Here is a 20,425-nt window from a genome sequence, read left to right on the forward strand (position 1 = left end):
GTAATATCTCTGCTTTTTAATCTACTGTCTAGGTTGGTCATAGCTACTCTTCCAAGGAGCAAGCGTCTTTTAATTTCATGGCTGCAGTCACCATCGGTAGTGATTTTGGAGTCCCCCAAAATAAAGTCTCTCACTGTTTCCATTGTTTCCCCATCTATTTGCCATCAAGTGATGGGACTAGATGCCATGATCTTCGTTTTTTGAATGTTGAGTTATAAGCCAGTTTTCTCACTCTCGTCTTTCACTTTCACCAAGAGTCTCTGTAGTTCCTCTTCACTTTCTGCCATAAGGGTGGTGTCATCTGCGTATCTGAGTCTATTGATATGTCTCCCAGCAATCCTGATTCCAGCTTGTGCTTCCTCCAGCCCAGCATTTCTCATGATGTATTCTTCATTTAAGTTAAATAAGCAGGGTGACAATATACAGCCTTGATGTAATCCTTTCCCAATTTGGAACCAGTCTGTTGTTCCATGTCCAGTTGCTTCTTGACCTGCATACAGATTTCTCAGGAGGCAGGTCAGGTGGTCTAGTATTCCCATCTCTTGAAGAACTTTCCACTTTGTTGAAAATTGATCACAGTGATCACTTTGTTATGATCTACACAGTCAAAGGCTTTGGCATAATCAATAAAACAGGAGATGTTTTTCTGGAATTCTCTTGCTTTTTCTATGATACAATGGATGTTGGCAATTTGATCTCTGGTTTCTCCACCTTTTCTAAATCCAGCTTCAACATCTGGAAGTTCACGGTTCACATACTGTTGAAGCCCTGCTTGGAGAATTTTAAGCATTACTTTGCTAGCGTGTGAGATGAGTACAATTATGTGGTAGTTTGAACATTCTTTGGCATTGCCCATCTTTGGGATTGGAATGAAAACCGACCTTTTCCCGTCTGGTGACCACTGTTGAGTTTTCCAATTTGCTGGTGTGTTGAGTGCAGCACTTTCACAGCATCATCTTTTAGGATCTGAAATAGCTCAATTGGAATTCCATCACCTCCACTAGCTTTGTTCACGGTGATAATTAAATAAATGAAAGTTTAAGAAAATACATATCTTTATAATTTTCAGTAGGAAAGACTTTTTATTATTATTTGAAAAATAATAGAAATCATATGTAAGATACAAAGTGCATAGCTGCCTAGTGCATTTGGTCTCCTTTATTCTATTCTTTTCTCTATTTACACAGAACCCTAAACGTTTCATTTTCACTGGTCTGGCCCACTAGCACCATTTTAAAATGCATATAAGTTTCTTCTAAAAAAAAAAATTGTAAAATAACTACGCATTCTTCATATATAAGACAGAATTTTGGTAATACAGGAATATTTCATATCACACACATAATCACTGTACAACTCCTAATGTGTTACCTGTATTAAATCATTGCACATTACATATTCCAAACATACTATGGAAATAAGTGAAGAGATTAGAAAACAGGCAATGACATGATTTCTTAAAGCAATCTCACAGGAAGGTAACTTAAGATTCTGTCCTAGGACGTACTCACTCAGACTCTCAGAAGACTCAACTTTACGTGGCTTGCCCAAGGCTGTTTTAAAATGCCAGCTGTTCAATAAATAGGTGAGTTTTACTTCAAAATTAGAATAATTTTTAAACAAACACTGCCTACTCTTTTCAGAAATGATCTACAGCTTCCTTCTCATAATACAGCAGGACACATAACTCCTCTGACAGCTGCCAGTTTAACTAAAAAGACCCTTCGTTTTGGTTTTGGCCACTGATTTCTTGCTGCTATCAGGTAAGGTCTCATTTCCTCTGGCAAACCACCCAGGTAATTTTCTCTTGGAGGTTTCAGATGAAGTCTATAGGAAAGAAACAACAAAAAAAGTATCTATATTATATATATGTATATATATATTTGTACTGCTAGCAAGTAACATGTGCTGTGTCGTGTGCTAAGTCATTTCAGTCATGTCCGACTCTTTGAGATCCCATGGACTGTAGCCCACCAAGATCCTCTGTTCATGGGATTTCCCAGACAAGAATACTGCAGTGGGATGCCATGCCCTCCTCCAGGGATCTTCCTGACCCAGGGATCGAACCCACATCTCTTATATCTCCTGCATTGTTACTAAATATATACCCATCATCATTCCCTTTTCAATAAAACAAAATAATGATATCTATAGAGTTTATTTCTGATTCAAAAGGAAACACATAAGAGACAAAATCACTATATCATTTGTTTAGGCAATTACCTGCCACCCTGTTATGTATTTTTAGACACTCAAGGGTCTAAAATACTCTCATTTGGGAAGGAAAGAACTGGATATTATTCCAGATCCATATTAACTTTGGGTACGCCAAAATGGTGAATTTAATGTTTGGAGGAAGGCATCTGCTTGAGCATGTGTACACACACACACACACACACACACACACACACACACAGTTATATTAGCGATTAAAAAAGCGTACAACGTGTACATCTACACTGGTGGACAAGCTTGGAGTAGTCCAGGCATCATCAGGACCTTGCAGAATTGCTGAGACATCACACGTACTCAAAAAATATTTGCTCCGTACACAGGGAAAAAAACGATCTTTGTTTTGTAGACTCTTTTGAGGATCTGCTGAAACTAGGGATCCACTTAGGAAAAAAAGACAAATGTACACAGGCACAATATTTTGTCTAATTCTAGGGCGTCCTGTGCACCAAATGAAGCCTCAGAATTCTAAGTTAAAAGTCTCTAACTTTTAGGGGAAAAAATTAAACCCAGAGGCAGTGGTTGCCTACTATATGATTTGCACAAGCAGATCCAATAGAGGGCAGAAATTTCTTCTCCCTTAAGAAGAAATAAAAAGCAATGGGACAAAAATAGTAAAAGGCAAAAATTTTTTAAACATCCTGAAATAAACAAAAATTTAAAAGCTTCAATTTATGAAAACTTGCCATCAATTTTTAAAAAACTTATTTGAAGAATCTTATTTGAAAAAAACTTCTCTGAAAGAAGAAAACATATTTGAAGAATCTACTGTGTGCCTCAGTATATTAATCAGAACTACCATTATCAAGACATAATCTTCCTCCAGTAAACAGCAGTCACAACAGATGTGAACCTAATGGTGCATCAGCTAATAAAGAGAATTTGTTTTGACATTAGCTTTCATTAGAAGCCTCATAATCATAAAATGAAAGGGACTAAGGAATACAACCCAGGGCGGTAGAGAAGACGAATGTTAACACATGAAGGATCTTGAAACCTGGCCTCCAACAGACTCTACAGCGCTCAGAGTAGCTTTCTATACTGGAAGGCGGATGGAAGAAAAACAGTCTGGCTGGCTCACTCATCTCATAATCTACTTCCCAGCCTCAATATTCTTGTTCCCCTAAATGGGGAAAAAGAAAAGGCTAAATGCAGTAAGCTGAATATGATTTCCACCCACTTACCCACCCTCTCCACAATAGCTCCATTCTACATAAACACATGTGGTTGATTCATGTTGCACAGCAGAAACTAACACAATACCACAAAGCAGGTATGTCCCGATTAAAAAAAATACCTCCACTCTGTTGTCAGAATATGATATTAGAACAGGAGGGAAGCAAAAATGTTAATGTGTGGTTGAAACAATATTTCACTCTAAATGTGCTTCAATATTCAGGAAAAATGACAAGTTACACTTTTTCCTGTATTGACAGATACAGCTGGGAAAAAAATTAGGTCTTAGGCACTCGGTATACAGATTTCAGAAATAAAAGGCTGGGAATAGCAGCCAAATTTCACTACCACTGCCCAACATATATCTTCTTTAATGTCCTTCTTATAGCTAATCAATTGCCAAAATAATGTAAAGAATTCCAGGTAAACAAATTTCATTAGGTTATCTGGGACATGAATATATATACACATCTAACTGAAGGACAGTTTTAAAAAACCAGTCCCTCTTATTTTTAAGCTATTGAGAGAAAAAGAGTTTAACTGTTAGAAATCTTGTAAAGATTACAACTGAAATAAAGTTCCTAATTCTCTAATATAAATAGTAGCAACCACCTACCGCTATGCTGAATTTATCATCCAGGAACTAAACTAATTTATGAGTTAATTATGATTTTCACAAACTTCAGGCCCAGAAGAAATTAAATGTCAAATTTTCAAGTCTTTGTAATCATTTGGTAGAGTCACAGTGTCAAAGAATAGTTATTCTCTAATTACAATTTATCTCAGATAAATCATAGAACAATAATTTTCAAAGCATGTGATTTTAATAAAATATACCATGTAAAATACTACTAAACTCATGGTCGTTCTCTGATCATGCAAAAGTGCACTGGGATATGCCCAGGACCATGAGAAACAACTACCCTTGTACCTGAGAGATTCAGTGTAACAGGAACAGAGCATGAAGAGTAGCAGAATGATGGACAAATTCCAGTATCTAAAGAGGTATTTATAACAGAAGTTGGGTTTTGTTTTTTGACCATGCTACAAGGCATGTGGGATGAGTTCTCTGAACAAGGACTGACTCTGTGCCCCCTGCATTGGAAGAACAGAGTCTTAACCATTGGACTCCCAAATTTTAGGGAAGTCCCTGAAAGAAAGGGAATTTCCAGGTTATACAGTCATTATAAGGTAGATGTAAAATTTAAGCTGACATTCCCACACAATAAGCTAGAATAGATGGGATTATATTCTAAATGGCAATCCATTCCAGTACTACTGCCTGGAAAATCCCATGGACAGAGGAGCCTGGTAGGCTACAGTCCATGGGATCACAAAGAGTCGGACACGACTGAGCGACTTCAATTCACTTCACTTCACTTTCTTGTCATTAAAAAAAAAAAATCTCTTAGATCAGATTTATGAAACCAAAGGAAACATAGCCCAGAGATTTTTTTTTTAAAAAAGTAACCTATCAGAATTTATAACACATCAAAAAATACAACATTCTGGTATTAGGATACGGAAATTGAACACTGACAGTATATGAAAATTCTACACATAATTAACACCTTGGTCTTGGTGTCTACTTCTTCCTTGCTTCTCTTAGAATTTGAAGAGCTCTCTTCAGGGTTGGGGAAACATCGCTTTTTGATGGGATCACATGAAGAGTGGCATCGCATTCTGTGGTCACCATCTTTTTCCAGGATCTTGATTGCCATGTGGATAAGGTACGTGTCAATGTTTTCAGGAACATATATTCTAATTAGGTTAATTTTATTTGTATCTGTAAAAGAATTTTTAAAAAGATTTAAAAGTAAATTACATAGATCACTACAGAAAAATCTATGAGCTGGAAATAATGAAATATTTTGTAGAGAGGAAGGAGGAAGGTGGTTAGAGAAGATGTTCCTCTTGCAAATGCCTACCCCCTCACAGATCGGAAATGGAGTAAGCACATGCCCCCCTCACTCCTGCACCCCTGCCTCTAAGAGCCAGAATCAGGTCAGCTCATCCACTCTGCAGAACTTCTGTTTCAAACTGAGAATCAAAACCACCATCCATAGAATTGTTTCTAAAGGAATTATGCTTCAAATCCCAAATATCAATTATAAGCTAATTTTTTTGAAAATAATTTATTCTTAAAATAGAAGCTAATCATACTTGTAAATAAGATGCTAATAAAAAGGATTTTTTCAGTAGATATTGAAGCATAACAAAACATATCAACTATTTAAAATGTCTATTAATTTAATATGTTTTCTGAGAAAGATAGATTTTATTGTAAGATCTTATTTGCCCTAACTTTCCACACAAATAAGGGCTGAAAAATCAAGTGAAACAATGAACACTGCCTGTACTCCTTCAGTGGTTAAAGAGATCAAATTACCCTTATTTTTGTGGCATGTCCCTTGGAAGCCACCCTTAATTTTCCAGGGACATGTACATTAAGAATGAAAGAACAAAATTCTTCAAAATATTATCCAGGTACATCATTAAATACATTGCTTTATTTATTAGTAGGCATAGTTACAATCTCAACTCCATAAAAGAAGCAGCTTAAAATTATGTAAACATGAAAAAAAAGAATAAAAAAGTGCAGAATTCCTTAAAATATTAAGTTACAAGGACAAAATCTATTTAGTAAATAAGCATGAAAATAATAAGACATAATTTCTCAGTTCTCAAATACTCTTATGTTTAAGTATAAGATTATGCCATAATAAAATATAGAAAATTATCAATTCAAGATTGTGCAGAATTTAAATGCCAACAAACTGGTTCATTAAAACACCAAATTATGTGATATGGCTACAGCTAAGTAAAAGATGAAATAACCTATCTGAATCATTAGTGTGACATGGATATCTTCATTTCTTATTATAGTTTATAACTCAACAATGTTTCCTCCAGTGAGATAACAACCAGTATTTTATTATGGAAAAATAAGAATTCAAAAAAAAAATGTCACATCAATAAATGATATATTACAGACTATAAATGTACAATCGAAAGAAATAAAGCTTAGATAGAGCACATGAATCTTAACGTTCTCAATTTTGGCTTTGGAAGTAAACTACAATAATATATATTTTCATATTATCTGTATAATGTATATATAATGTTTGGACAGAAAGATGAAGTGTTTAATAAGTATAATTTAAATTTCATTGTTCTTTGGGATTTCAATTTATGCTAATATCTTTATTAATTCAATTTATTGAATTTATTAATTCAATTGAAATATTAATTTCAATTTAATATTTAACTCTGAATGAAAATTTGCTATACTCAATATGTAGTAGTAAAGAAAATAGGAAAAGGGGGGGAAAACTGCACAAGCTCTTTAAGATGATACTGTATACTATCAAACTGCTTATCAGAGACACATCTTTCTCTAAATCCTAGGAGACAATACATATATAAGGAAAAAAGTAATTCTAGGGTGTTAATATCAAGCAGGCATGTGAGCAAGAAGGCATTTGACTTTCTCTGAAATACTATTTCCTTCTGCACTGAAGAAAGAAAGATGTTATACAATCATGATTCTAACCCCACAAGTAATTACCATTGTCCTTTCTCTGCCTTAACTTCTAGTAAAATGGCAGCTGAAGTGAGAAAGACTGGAGGGTGACCGGCTGAGATGGCTAGCTTCCTCACAACATACTCCAGCTAAGTGACCTTGGATATTTTATCACAGGACAGGATTTGGCCCTCAGGTTTTCAGATTTACAAACCAGTATTAACCTTAACAGAGCCATTGTGAACCAAGTTCACACAATGCCAATTCATTAATTTCCAGTTATGAACTCACAACTATTATATAGATTAGCAAGCCTAGCACATATTTTCCCTATAGAGACTGCCCTAAATGGGACATCAAAACATAACCAGAAAGCTGTGACATAGAAGCAGAATTAGTTGTTAAGGTGCCCCCTCCCTCCAATAAGATTTTGACATAATTTATCAACAAACCCTTAAAATACTTGAAGGTCTCATCGACCAGGATTAGAAGTTGCGTGTGTCTTTCCTTTAAATAAAAGTTGGCAGAACAACCCTAACCCTAACCCTAAAGAGGGAAACAGGTTCCCTGGAACTAACTTAGGTTCCCTAAAGAGGGAAATTTAGGTTCCCTGGAACTAACCTTGAGCAGGTTTCCCTGCTCAAACCTGTGTTTGTCCCTCCCCTGGCCTCTTAGGTTGATCAGCAGAAGAGATGGAGGTGTTCTTCAGTCAAGTCTTCTTCAGGCCTAGAATGAAGGCTGCCATTGAAGGTAACTTAAATACTTTTGTTCTTATCAATTAAGTATAGTATTAATTGTGATCTTTTTCACCTTATTTCTAACCTTGGGGGGAGAACTGTATCCTTATTCCTGAGTGGGAAATAGTCTGACGTAGTAAAAAGCTTAATTAACTATTTGCACTGCAGCTCTGGAGATGAGGCTTTTGCTATGTCCTCTGCTCTGTCCTAACAGCCCAAAAAAATTCATCAGATTTACCGGATTATTATGATACATCTAGTTTACATTTGTACATTTAGAGGAGGAAAACCCTTCTAATGTACTTCGTCTTTACTTCTGTAAGAAAGGGATCATAATTTTAAAATAGGCAGATTTTAACATTTTCTGTAAGGCAGACAAAGGGGCTTGACCACAGTTGAGGTTCCACAGCATAATGACAGGAGAAAACCCTTCCACAAAGGGCCCAAGAGACCCAAGTCCATCCCTTCAATTTCACAGTGCCTGACACGACTGCCTGGACGAGAAAGGCTAGTTCAGTGAAACCAATGACAGGGAATCAAAAAGATGTAGGAAGAAACTAAGAGTCGGTAAGCTATGGGGAAGGATGTTTTTCTCCAAGTGATGAACTGGAAATCAGAGAAGGATAAAAGAGCTCTGTTTTGGAGATGGGTGTGGAAGGTGTAATCAGAAGCTGAAACAAACAAACAAGAAAAGAATTCCTCTGATTCAGACTGTCCTTTGAGTGATGATGGGAAGAAAGATTGTATTTCTAAAACAAGACAAAGCATTCGAAAAGTGAAGTTTTCATAGTAGCATAAAGGGTTAATGTGATCAGAGTGGAAAATATCAGCAGATTGCTTGTTTACTTCATCTGGGTTCAACGACTCAAGTCATTAAGGCTGCAGACAAGGCTCATGGTTATCACCTGAGTTGATGGGAGGGTTTCGGATAACATCAGCAATAACCTTTCGAATCTCTGGAGTCAGGCCTGCGCGCTCCGTATCAACTGGGTAGCCAGCTTTCATCGCTTGGGATAAGTGCATGCCAACTGTTGTGAGAGGCAGAGTCCTCTTCTCAGCTGTATCCTTCTAGAGCAAAGGCAGCAAAACCACCAGTGAGATTTTTTAAGCTTCCACTGTGCTGTATAGAAACACACGGTCCCAAACCTTCAGATAGTAAGTGTTCACTGAGAAATAGAACAGTAGACTGAAACTTCATTTGAATTTCTCATTTTAACTAATTCTTCAAAATGACTCACATGCTAGAGCTCCACAGGGGCTGCTGCTTTGTACACTTACTATACTGAATGAAGCAAAATCACCCAGCTGTAGCTAAGAGATCAGTACTCACCCTTCTGCAATTATTCACCTTAAAAACCCATTAGTAACAGAGAACAGTCATTCTACACAAGTCTAATAGCTGCCACGACCTTTTAAAAATACAGTAAACTATAACTCAATAAACTGTACACTTGAAATAACACATGGCATTTCAGTTACATGAACTTCCAGGAAGACAAATGCTAAAATGCTTAGTGATAAAATCAGGTTCTGAATGTATTCTATAAAAGGTTCTCAAAAAGACTTTAAAAAGTGCTTTAAGTGGACTTTATTCATAAAATAAGAACAAACATAATTTACAAGTGGCTGTCATCATTTGCCTACTACTAAACTTAACATGAATTGTTAAGGACATTGCTACGTATTTATGTAGCTTTTAAACAAATGCAGCTCCAAATCCAGTTAAGGTGTCTGTTAGATAAAATATTCTTCTCAACATTCAGGAAATTCAATCACTCAGCTCTAAATTATTTCATGATACTCTTTTTTAACACACCTTGAAAGTCTAAATTTGGACTGTATTTGTATGAATGCTGATATTTTCACAGAACAGGACATGTAAAGCAATATTCTTCATCACTCAAAGGAAGGTTTTTAGTTACTGCCATGTCTGCCTAATATCAGGGTTATTTGATACCAGGCATCATATTACCGAAAACTAATTGTATTATAACTCCTGATTAATTAGTCCTTAGGCATGTTTAATTTTGTGCTTAACTAGCAAGACCCCCCTCAGGCTCCCAGGAGGCACAGATAATTACACTACAGTTTTTCACAATAATATACAACCAAATAATAGCAAAAGACCCAAATGAAGATATACCACTCCTCATATTTTTAACCATGAATATGTAATATATGAAACTTCATATCCTGGCTGAGTATGAGAATATAATTTATTCAAAAAATTTAGAGGCTATTCCATATTTTCTTAGTAATTACATACAGTTTTGCCATACATATTTGGTCCACTTATATATATACAAGCATGTTTAACATGTATATGTAAGTAACTGTTTAAATAAGAGACTGAACTTATAATTCCTCTTTATCATGTAATTTGTTTCAAAAAGAGTACAGTGGAATTATTTGGTTCTTTGTGTAATGGCTTTCAAACTTTTAATTAAGGAGTTTGGCTATCTGAGTAGGACATCTATTAATGACTGAGACAAGCTAAGGACTGTTTATTCTTATTTGTACTGAATCTTAAACAGAATAGAAAGCGTGTAATGGAGCCTAAAGCATGAGCCACAGAGAGCAGGAAAAAGAGGCCCTGCACCATACAGCCTGATCTAAATCAATTTAACACCAGAGAGGACAGGAATGCAAATCAGTGAAACTCACGGGGAAGCCTCATTCTGCCCTTCTGCCACTAAGATACCCTCTTCATTTTGTGTATTTTAAAAATCTCCACAATCTTAAAGACTTCTGCCATAATGATGAAGAAACAGGAAGTATGGCCATTTTTCACAGCAGTCAGATTTCTTTCAAAGAGCATCAAGTAGATACGGTTAAGGAAAAAAAAAAGAACACGACACTAGAGGGGAGAGTGAAAAGCAAGTTTGTTGCTTTTTTAAAACTTATTTCTAGCTTCTTGGACATCCTTCGAGATATTTATGCACTTGTATATACCTACACTTTTATATACATATACATACACATATATGAATATGTGTAAAAGTGAAAGAAAGAATTACTCAGTTGTGTCCGACTCTTGGCATCCCCACGGACTGTAGCCCACCAGGCTCCTCTGTCTGTAGGATTTCCCAGGCAAGAATACTGGAGTGGGTTGCCATTTCCTTCTCCAGGGGATCTTCCTGATCCAGGGACTGAACCCCCATCTCCTGCACTGCACGCAGATTCTTTACCATCTGAGCCACCAGGGAAACCCATTTATAAATATATAAGCATGCAAATACATACATATATATACACATTTATGTAAATTTTTCACACCACTAGGCACCTTCCTTTTTCTACTTAACAATGTATCTTAGAGATTATCTATTATCAGTACATACTGTAATAGTTTTTTAACTATTAAACCCATTTAAAAAAAAAGCTTCAAAATATGGCTGCTTCAACATCCCTAAGCTATAAATGTGTTAATCAGTACCTCTGATACAACCTCTGTAAGATAATCATGCTCAAACTATACTTGCTGATTTTACCAGAAGTAGGCTTAGAAAAAGAAAATGACCTTGTTCTAAAATTAATTATAAAATGAACCAATGTGAAACACTGTATGATTATAAGAAATTTATCCCAATTAATACTGAAAAGCTGATAAAATACATTTAGATAAATTTAAAAATTCCCTCTAACTTGAAAGTAACACTTACCAAAGACATTTTCTTTTCTTGGAAAAAAGAATACGTGACGGCCACAGATGGTGAAAGTGAGTTTGCTTTATTTTCCAGCACCAAACTTTTCCTCTGTTCTTCCTGTAGTTCTGTGCTTGAAAAGAGGTCTGTCTACACAATTTGAAACATAGCACAAATAATCAAAAATAATATCAATATAATGACAGAATATAAACATGATCATTAACTATTAAGGAAAAAAGATAACATAAACTTCAAGGAACAGCCCCAAATTCTCTTTTTATGAGAAGCTCAAAAAAGAACTTTTTTTTTTACACATTGATTTTTAAAAGTAAAATAGGCTACAGTGAATAAATTTTGAATTAAGTATTCATAATAGCAAACATGGTTACAGAACTAAAAATTCCTAGTCTTCTCCTTAAGCCAAAAGGAGAGAATACAGATGAACTATAATGTTGACCACTCTGCTTCTAAATTAGTCCCCTAAATCCCCTGAAAGTGAATAGTGAATAAATAAATGAAGCTTTAATTTCTATGTACATTTGAAAGTAAAATAATTTATTAATCTAAAATACAGTATTTATTCAAGTTTTAAAACAAAACCTCGCAACAAAATAAACAGACACTAGCAGCCTTGATAACTACTTTAGTATCTTAATGATGTAACTAGTGATTATCAGCGGGGAGAGGTATGGGGGAAGGGGCATAATAGGAAAAGGGGATTAAGAGGTACAAAGTACTGGGTATAAAATAAGTTACAAGGATGTAACATACAGCACAGGGCAAATAGCCAGTATTTTATAACTTTGGAGTATCATATATAAAAATATTGAATCACTATGTTGTACATATGAAACTAATACTATAAGTCAACTATACTTAATTTTTAAAAACTGGTAACTAATATGTTTTTATAACTGATTTAATAAAGAAACTCTCCAAATTCATTTTCTAAGTGTCCAGAACAGAAATTAAAATGAAGGGAGAAAATGCTGCTTTTGAAGCATGTTTTGAAATCATCAAAAAAAGTTTATTCTCTCAGAGCTCCAGTAAACCACAGTATTTTACCTGAACACTATTTATTTGACAGAAACGTCTGATGACTTCCAACAGAGGGGCCAACATCACAGCTTTGCCTTCAGAAACACCATCAATCCTTTTCACATTTTCAACTGTAGTAGGTCTATCATTTTAAAAAATTAAAAAGTCAAGAAACCACTGAAACATTACTACACCAGCAACAAAGCTGATAGATATTTAGCTTCATACTGACATTCATTAAACATGTATTAATGTTTGTTCCAGAAACCAAAAACTATGTATAAAACAAGTAATCAGGTTTTGAGTCTTAGAGGACAACTAAAAGGCTAAGACCACCTGACCTGCCTCTTGAGAAACCTATACGCAGGTCAGGAAGCAACAGTTGTAACTGGACATGGAACAACAGACTGGTTCCAAATAGGAAAAGGAGTATGTCAAGGCTGCATATTTTCACCCTGCTTATTAACTTATATGCAGAGTACATCATGAGAAACGCTGGGCTAGAAGAAGCACAAGCTGGAATCAAGATTTCCAGGAGAAATATCAATAACCTCAGATATGCAAATGACACCACCCTTATGGCAGAAAGTGAAGAGGAACTAAAAAGCCTCGTGATGACAGTGAAAGAGGAGAGTGGAAAAAGTTGGCTTAAAGCTCAACATTCAGAAAACGAAGATCATGGCATCTGGTCCCATCACTTCATGGGAAATAGATGGGGAAACAGTGGAAACAGTGTCAGACTTTATTTTTGGGGCTCCAAAATCACTGCAGATGGTGATTGCAGCCATGAAATTAAAAGACGCTTACTCCTTGAAAGGAAAGTTATGACCAACGTAGATAGCATATTCAAAAGCAAAGACATTACTTTGCCAACAAAGGTCCATCTAGTCAAGGCTCTGGTTTTTCCAGTGGTCATATACGGATGTGAGAGTTGGACTGTGAAGAAGGCTGAGCACCGAAGAATTGATGCTTTTGAACTGTGGTGTTGGAGAAGACTCTTGAGAGTCCCTTGGACTGCAAGGAGATCCAACCAGTCCATTCTGAAGGAGATCAGCTCTGGGATTTCTTTGGAAGGAATGATGCTAAAGCTGAAACTCCAGTACTTTGGCCACCTCATGTGAAGAGCTGACTCATTGGAAAAGACTCTGATGCTGGGAGGGATTGCAGGCAGGAGAAGAAGGGGACTACAGAGGATGAGATGGCTGGATGGCATCACTGACTCAATGGACGTGAGTCTGAGTGAACTCTGGGAGTTGGTGATGGACAGGGAGGCCAGGCGTGCTGTGATTCATGGGGTCGCAAAGAGTCTGGACTGAACTGAGCTGAGCTGAGAAGGCTAAGAAACTCAGAAGAAAATTTCATTCATTATTTCCAAAGTTTTTACCTGTAGCAATAAACTTGCTAACTACTTCAGGCTTTCAATATTTCTTATTGGTCCAATATGAAGAAACTGTCTGATGTCTTCTTTCTAAAAATCTGCCAATCTAACGATTACTATTTTTCCTTTAAATATCTTTACTTAATATTACAATGTGGCCTTTGAGTATGTATTTTTAATGAAATAATTATTATATAATACATGCACTATGTAATATTATTAGAAAATTCTTCCCTAAAGTAACATCTCTTGGATGAAATTTAGAAACAGAAACAATTTTTGAAAAGGAAGACTAAAAGATAAGTACAATTACCAAGCAACGAGATTCTTTGGAAATAATTTCTTCTAAACATTTATTGACCACCTGATTATTAAGCATTGCACTAGTTGCTTTGGAAAACACAAAAAGATGAAGAATGTAACACCTTTATCAGAGTTTAAAAGCTAGAGGACACAATACATGAATACCAATAAAAACAAAACCATAAATAAAGCATGATATAGTAAGTGCCACAGAATCATCTATTAAATTTACATTTAAAAGTCCTTTATGAATTCCAGAGAGAAGAATCACTTTGATGATAAGAACATAGAGGGCTTCATGGAGCAAATAATACTGTCAGATCTTAAAGGATTTCCTAAAAGGAGTTTTGGGGAATCAAGGGAACTACAAAGCAGAAGCAACACTGTAAATATGTATATGGAAGCTGAAAAGGAGACTTAAACAAATGCTGAACAACCTAGGTAAGTTAAAGCATCAAAATTCTGTGACTCAGATGGAAAAATAGGTTTAAGTCTATAAATGAAAGGCCTTGAATTGTGAGTTAAATAAGTTAAGATGCAGCCTTGAAACTTCAAAATAACCCAAAGGCTCATTTAATCCAGTAAATATTTTAAGAGCCTCTTTTGTGAACTGTATTTATATGCTTTCAGAAGAACCATGATATTTGCTTCTTTTTTGTAGAGAGGGAACAAATCCTACTTGATGGTCACCAATCCTAAATCTGTAAATTGGGCAGATAATCTTTTAAGCTGTAAGTGATTTGTTGAAATTATATTAAATTCCCCTGGTGGCTCAGATGGTAAAGAGTATGCCTGCAATATGGGAGACCTGGGTTTGATCCTGGGTCGGGAAGACCCCCTGGAGAAGGAAATGGCAACCCAGTCCAGTATTCTTGCCTAGAAAATCCCATGGACGGAGGAGCCTGGCGGGCTACAGTCCATGGGGTCGCAAAGAGTCAGACACGACTGAGCAACTTCACTTTCACTTTCTTTGAAGTTAAGACTGAGAAACTAGTTAAACAAAAGTAAAGCATGGTAAAGAAAGATAAATTTGTTATTCATATATCAGATGAGATAGAGAGAGAGACTGATGAAAGAGAAACTAATTAGAGGCTTTTGCAATAGTACAAGGGTAATGGTCTGAACTACCATGCTGTCACTGAAAAAAATGAAGAAAAGCATAAACAGATTACACAAGGAACAATTAAGCGAAAAAGTCTAACTACTACATAATAAAAGACGGGGCTATATATTAGAAGAGTAAAAGTAATATCAGAGGTATTAAAGAGGCGTGATGAGGAACATGATAGTATGACTAACAAAATTAAGGAATTCAGAAAGTAGAGTTCTGGTATTTGCATGAAATGCACGTACGTATGGGGGGTTGGTGGGTAATGTGCTAAGATTTTATAATATATCCTGGATCTGACTGCTGAAAACAGCTGGTTTCATGTAGAAATGTAGGACTAGAGCTCAGTCACCACGGGAGATTTGGGAACCACTTCTCAGGTGTGACTGCTGGAGCCATAGTCATGATATCACTTAATGATAAATTTTACAAATCTATTATGTTAGAAGAAAATAAGTTAAAATATGTAGATAGTTTACCTGATTTTGGCCATATCCACCAATATTTTATTTGTTGCCAGAATAGCCGGAGGAACATCCATTGTATTGGCATGTTTCTGCCTAGCTGCTACCAATTCGCCATATAATGCAGTCTGAACAAAAAACAAATAAACAACATCTGTTCAAATGTGCTTAGAAATATCCAGTCCCTTATTTCAGAGTTTCAGATACTACATTTCCTCCTAGGATGAAAAAATAAACTGAACTGTATCTTAGCCTCTTTGTTAAAGAACAATTTTTAAAATACTGGCAAGAGAATTTAAAGCATGCTTAGATTCATAACTATCTTCTCAAAAACTAACTGCCTCTCTACGAAAGCCATACCTGAGTCTCCTGCTCTTGAGTGGAAGTAACAGGTTCTGAGGACTTGTAATATTTTCCTGGTGATGACACTATGGTGCTAAAACAATGAAAAGAAAATTAATAACAAAAGGTCTTCTTTCTCCAAGTTCACTTTCTATTTTGCCTTCCAAATGAGAATATCTTTCCAAATCACTATTAACACTTGTATGTCGTAATACCAGTAAAGTGACTGTTACTTAAATGACAGCCTAGATTTTAAACATTCTGGATCAAATACATACAAAAAGGTAAAGATAAAACTGTAATCTGAGTTCATCACAAAATTGGTATAATTAAGAACAGCATTTGCCTCCTCCTCCTCCTCAATCAAATTCTTTGAAAGAAAATACTCCTTATCTACACCGAAGTAAAATAAGATGTTTTTAAACCAAGAGGAATACAATCTATAATCCTTCTTGTGATAGCACTGTTAATAAATTATAATAATTTTTGGTTGCTGACGAAAATTAGCATGGATTTAATTATTGACAATTTTCTTCAAAATCAAACTAACAAAAATAAGCCAGAAGGTGTAATTTTGCCTTTGACTCCTTAAAAGAAGACTTCAAAACACCCAATTAGCAAATATATGAAAGGTGTTTGGCAGCACATTAGACAGAACACCAACTTCTACAAGAGGCATTTCTCACTGATAAATTACTTATAAAGAGGAAAAGTTATAAAAATGAAATTGTATAGAATAGCATACGTAAAAGATGTCAAAGTTAAATAAATTTCTGCTTTTAGGGGTGAAAGAGAAGAACACGCTTGATATTTAAGAAATGCTTATAAATTTCCCAGTTGCAAGGGCTCAATATCTACAATTTTATAATTATCAGATCCTATCACTAAAACAGATTTGAACATGAGGAAAGACAACTCCAGTTCAAAGAATTAGTCATATCAGATTACTCAAGACAACTATAAATTTGTTTGAAGTAATATATTTACTTTTATCTTAGTATTTATGGAAATCTTTATACTAATGGACTATTTGCAAACTGTTACTTTAAAATAGTTCTCAGAAAAATGTTATTATCATATATACTGGCAAAATTCTGGCTAATATACCCCGGAAGCAGAAATACATGTGGAAAATATTTGATAGAAGACATTTTCCCTATGAATGCTATAACAAGTGTACAGAAGGGCTTCCCTGGTGGCTCAGTGGTAAAGAATCCGCCTGCCAAGGCAGGTGTCATGGGTTTGATCCCTGGTCTGAGAAGGTCTCACATGATGTGGAGCAACTAAGCCCATGTGCCACAGCTAATTGGGCCTATGCTCTAGTGCAGAGCCCGTGCTCTGCAACCTGACGCTCGCACACCACAACTAGAGAGGAGCCCCCAATCACTGCAGCGAGAGAAAAGCCTCTGCAGCAACAAAGACCTAGCACAGCCAAAAGTTAATAAAATTAGAAAAAGAAAGTGCACAGAAGAAAATTCAAAATATATGATGAATATCATCAAAGAGGTAACTGAAGATCCTATACCTGTGAATCAAGAAAAGACTGCTACACATGGATCGACAAAGAAGACAGAGAATGAGAAATGGTTCTTAGAAATTAAAATTTTGATAACTAAAACTAAAATCTCACTAGATGCGTTAGTTGCTCAGTTGTGTCTGACTCTTCATGAGCCCATGGACTGCAGTCCACCAGGCTCCTTTGTCCATGGGATTCTCCAAAGGCAAGAATACTGGAGTGGGCAGCCTTTCCCTTCTCCAGGGGATCTTCCCAACCCAGAGATCAAACCCAGGTCTTCCATATTGCAGGCAGATTCTTTACCAAATGACCCAACAGAGAAGCTTCTCATTAGATGGGAAAGGATACAAAGGCGAGGAACTCTCCAAGCAAATAAACAAATGAAAACAGGCTGAAAATAGGAGAAATTAAATATTAGTAATAGGAACATTGAAAATCAAGAAAACAAAGAAGATAATTAAGGGAGCGGTGGTCATAATAACACAGTTTGCCTTACTATACTGTATTTGAGCATATATAATAAAAAATTATTTATATGACCAAAACTTGAAATATAATTTTGTTCCAGGGAGGCAAAGGGATTGAAAGTAAGGAAATGAGGGAAGTGGAAATGGGAAACAAGCCTTTAGTTTACCATTACAGAATATAAACAGAAAATTTCTAAAATTAATTAAGTCAAAAAACAGTAATCCAGGCATGTCAGAAACATGCAGGCAACCTCACACCTGTCAGAATGGCCATCATCAAAAGTCTATGAATAACACATGTTGAAGGGGATGCAGAGAAAAGGAAATCCTTGTACAATGCTGGTGAGAATGTAAACTGGTGCAGCCACTACGGAAAACTGCATGGAGGCCACTCAAAAAACTTAGAGTTGCCATATGATCCAGCAATTCCACGACTAGGTACACAGCCAGAAAAAAGCAAACACACTAATTCAAAGATACGTACACGCCAGTGTTCACTATTTATAACAGCCAAGATATGGAAGCAACCCAAGCGCTCATCAACAGATGAATGGATAAAAAAGATGTGGTGTACAGATATACAATGGACTATTACTCAGCCATAAAAAGAAGGAAATTCTGCTATCTGCAACAGCATGGATGGACCTAGAGAATAGTATCTGTAGTGAAGTAAGTCAGGAAGAGAAAGGCAAATACTGGATGATATCACTTATGTGCTAAGCTTGCCAGGCTCCTCTGTCCATGGGATTCTCTGGAGTGGGTTGCCATTTCCTCCTCCAGGGAATCTTCCCAACCCAGGAATTGAACCCATGTCTCTTACGTCCCCTGCATTGGCAGGTGGGTTCTTTACCACTAGTGCCACCTGGGAAGCCATGATATCACTTATATGTGGAATCTAAAAACTAACAAAATGAATGTATATGGAAAAGTCACAGGTTTTATACCAAAGGGAAGAGGGAGGCGAGGAGGGGCTAATTTAGGAGAATGGGATTAAAAGTTACAAACTACTATGTTTAAAAATAAATAAGCAATAAGGATATATTGTAAAGCACAAGGAATTGTAGCCATTATCTTGTAATAACTTTAATGGAGTATAATCAGTAAAAATACAGAATCACTATGCTGTACACCTGAAGGAAGTGAAAGTGAAAGTCGCTTAGCCGTATCCGACTCTTTGGGACCCCATGGACTATACAGTCCATGGAATTCTCCAAATTATATTGTAAATCAACAATACATCCATTTTATAAAAAAGGAAAGATGAGTGACTGAAAACAATAGCCCCCTCTCTTAGCCTTTTCCCCAGTTTTTCAGCCTTTCAAAGAGAAATGTACAATAAAAATAAAATATATGTTGAAAAGGCATTTTTTTAAAAAAAGAAATACGGAGGCCAATTGCTTCTATAAAACAGAACGTGGGTTTGAGAAGGGTGTGAACTTATGCTTTGTTATATGTCTTTAAGTGCCAATCGACTTTTTAAAAATTCACATGTATTATTTTAATGAAAATTCAAATGAAATTTAAAATAATAGTTATTCTGTACACTAAGCCTGTCCATTAAAATTAACTACTGGACCACTCCACAGGTATCTCAAAGCTGGGTTTGTCTATCACTAAAACCCCTAAGTTAACCTCATCCCCTAACATACAACCCTTCATGTCACATGAAGGGCTTCCTCTTACAAGGCTCAGTGAAGGAAATGGCAGCACTTAACCTACTCTCAAAGACAGAAATCCAAGCGTCACAGTCAAGTCCTCCATTTTTATCAACCCGTATCTTCAGTCGCTGAGTCCTAACAATTCCATCTCCTAAATATCTCACAGATCTCTTCTCTCCATGTCTACTGCCACTTCCCTCGACTAATCTACCATCACCTCCTGCAAACGGCACACCAACAGGCTTTCTATTTGTCTCTACAATGCTGCTCCTCCTGCAATCCATACCATCCACAGCCAGAGTCATCAACCAGAGGTCGACACGCTAGGGTGCTCGGGCCAAATCTGTCTGTTCTGGCCAAGTTTGTAGCTAAGAGTGGCTTCTGTACAGTTTTTTAAAGGTTAAAAAAAAAATCAAAAGAAGAACATTTTGTGACATGTGAAAATTAAATGAAATTCAAATTTCGGTGTCCCTAAATAAAGTTTTATTGGAAAAGAACCCTGCTCATTCATTTTCATATCATCCATGGCTGCTTTGAGGCCATAATGGCAAAGTTGTGTAGTTGAGACAGAGACCAAGTGAAAAGTTAAAGTCACTCAATCGTGTCCGACTCTTTGCAGCCCCATGCACTATACAGTCCATGGAATTCTCCAGGCCAGAATACTGGAGTAGGTAGCCTTTCCATTCTCCAGGGGATTCCCAACGCAGGGATCGAACCTGGGTCTCCCACATTCCAGGGAGATTCTTTACCAGCTGAGCCACCAGGGAAGCCCAAGAATACTGGAGTGGGTAGCCTATCCCTTCTCCAGGGGCTCTTCCCAACTCAGGAATCAAACC

General features: G+C 36.3%; 1 protein-coding gene across 4 annotated transcripts in view; it reads right to left on the minus strand.

Annotated features, from left to right (window-relative positions):
* The window catches only part of WRN (Werner syndrome RecQ like helicase), a 114,429-nt gene continuing 95,033 nt past the window's right edge, over window positions 1,030–20,425 (minus strand). For all 4 annotated transcript variants that reach the window (XM_018042051.1, XM_018042050.1, XM_018042049.1 and 1 more), the window contains 7 exons: window positions 15,967–16,042; window positions 15,622–15,734; window positions 12,381–12,495; window positions 11,331–11,462; window positions 8,574–8,736; window positions 4,980–5,194; window positions 1,030–1,827 (listed from right to left, as the gene is read on the minus strand). In XM_018042051.1, coding sequence (XP_017897540.1) covers window positions 1,708–1,827; window positions 4,980–5,194; window positions 8,574–8,736; window positions 11,331–11,462; window positions 12,381–12,495; window positions 15,622–15,734; window positions 15,967–16,042 — 934 coding nt within the window. In that variant the 3' untranslated portion in view covers window positions 1,030–1,707. The remainder of the gene's footprint in view (window positions 1,828–4,979; window positions 5,195–8,573; window positions 8,737–11,330; window positions 11,463–12,380; window positions 12,496–15,621; window positions 15,735–15,966; window positions 16,043–20,425) is intronic.

Source organism: Capra hircus, chromosome 27 (genome assembly GCF_001704415.2).
Source record: "Capra hircus breed San Clemente chromosome 27, ASM170441v1, whole genome shotgun sequence".
In the NCBI taxonomy this organism is placed as follows: Eukaryota; Metazoa; Chordata; class Mammalia; order Artiodactyla; family Bovidae; genus Capra; species Capra hircus.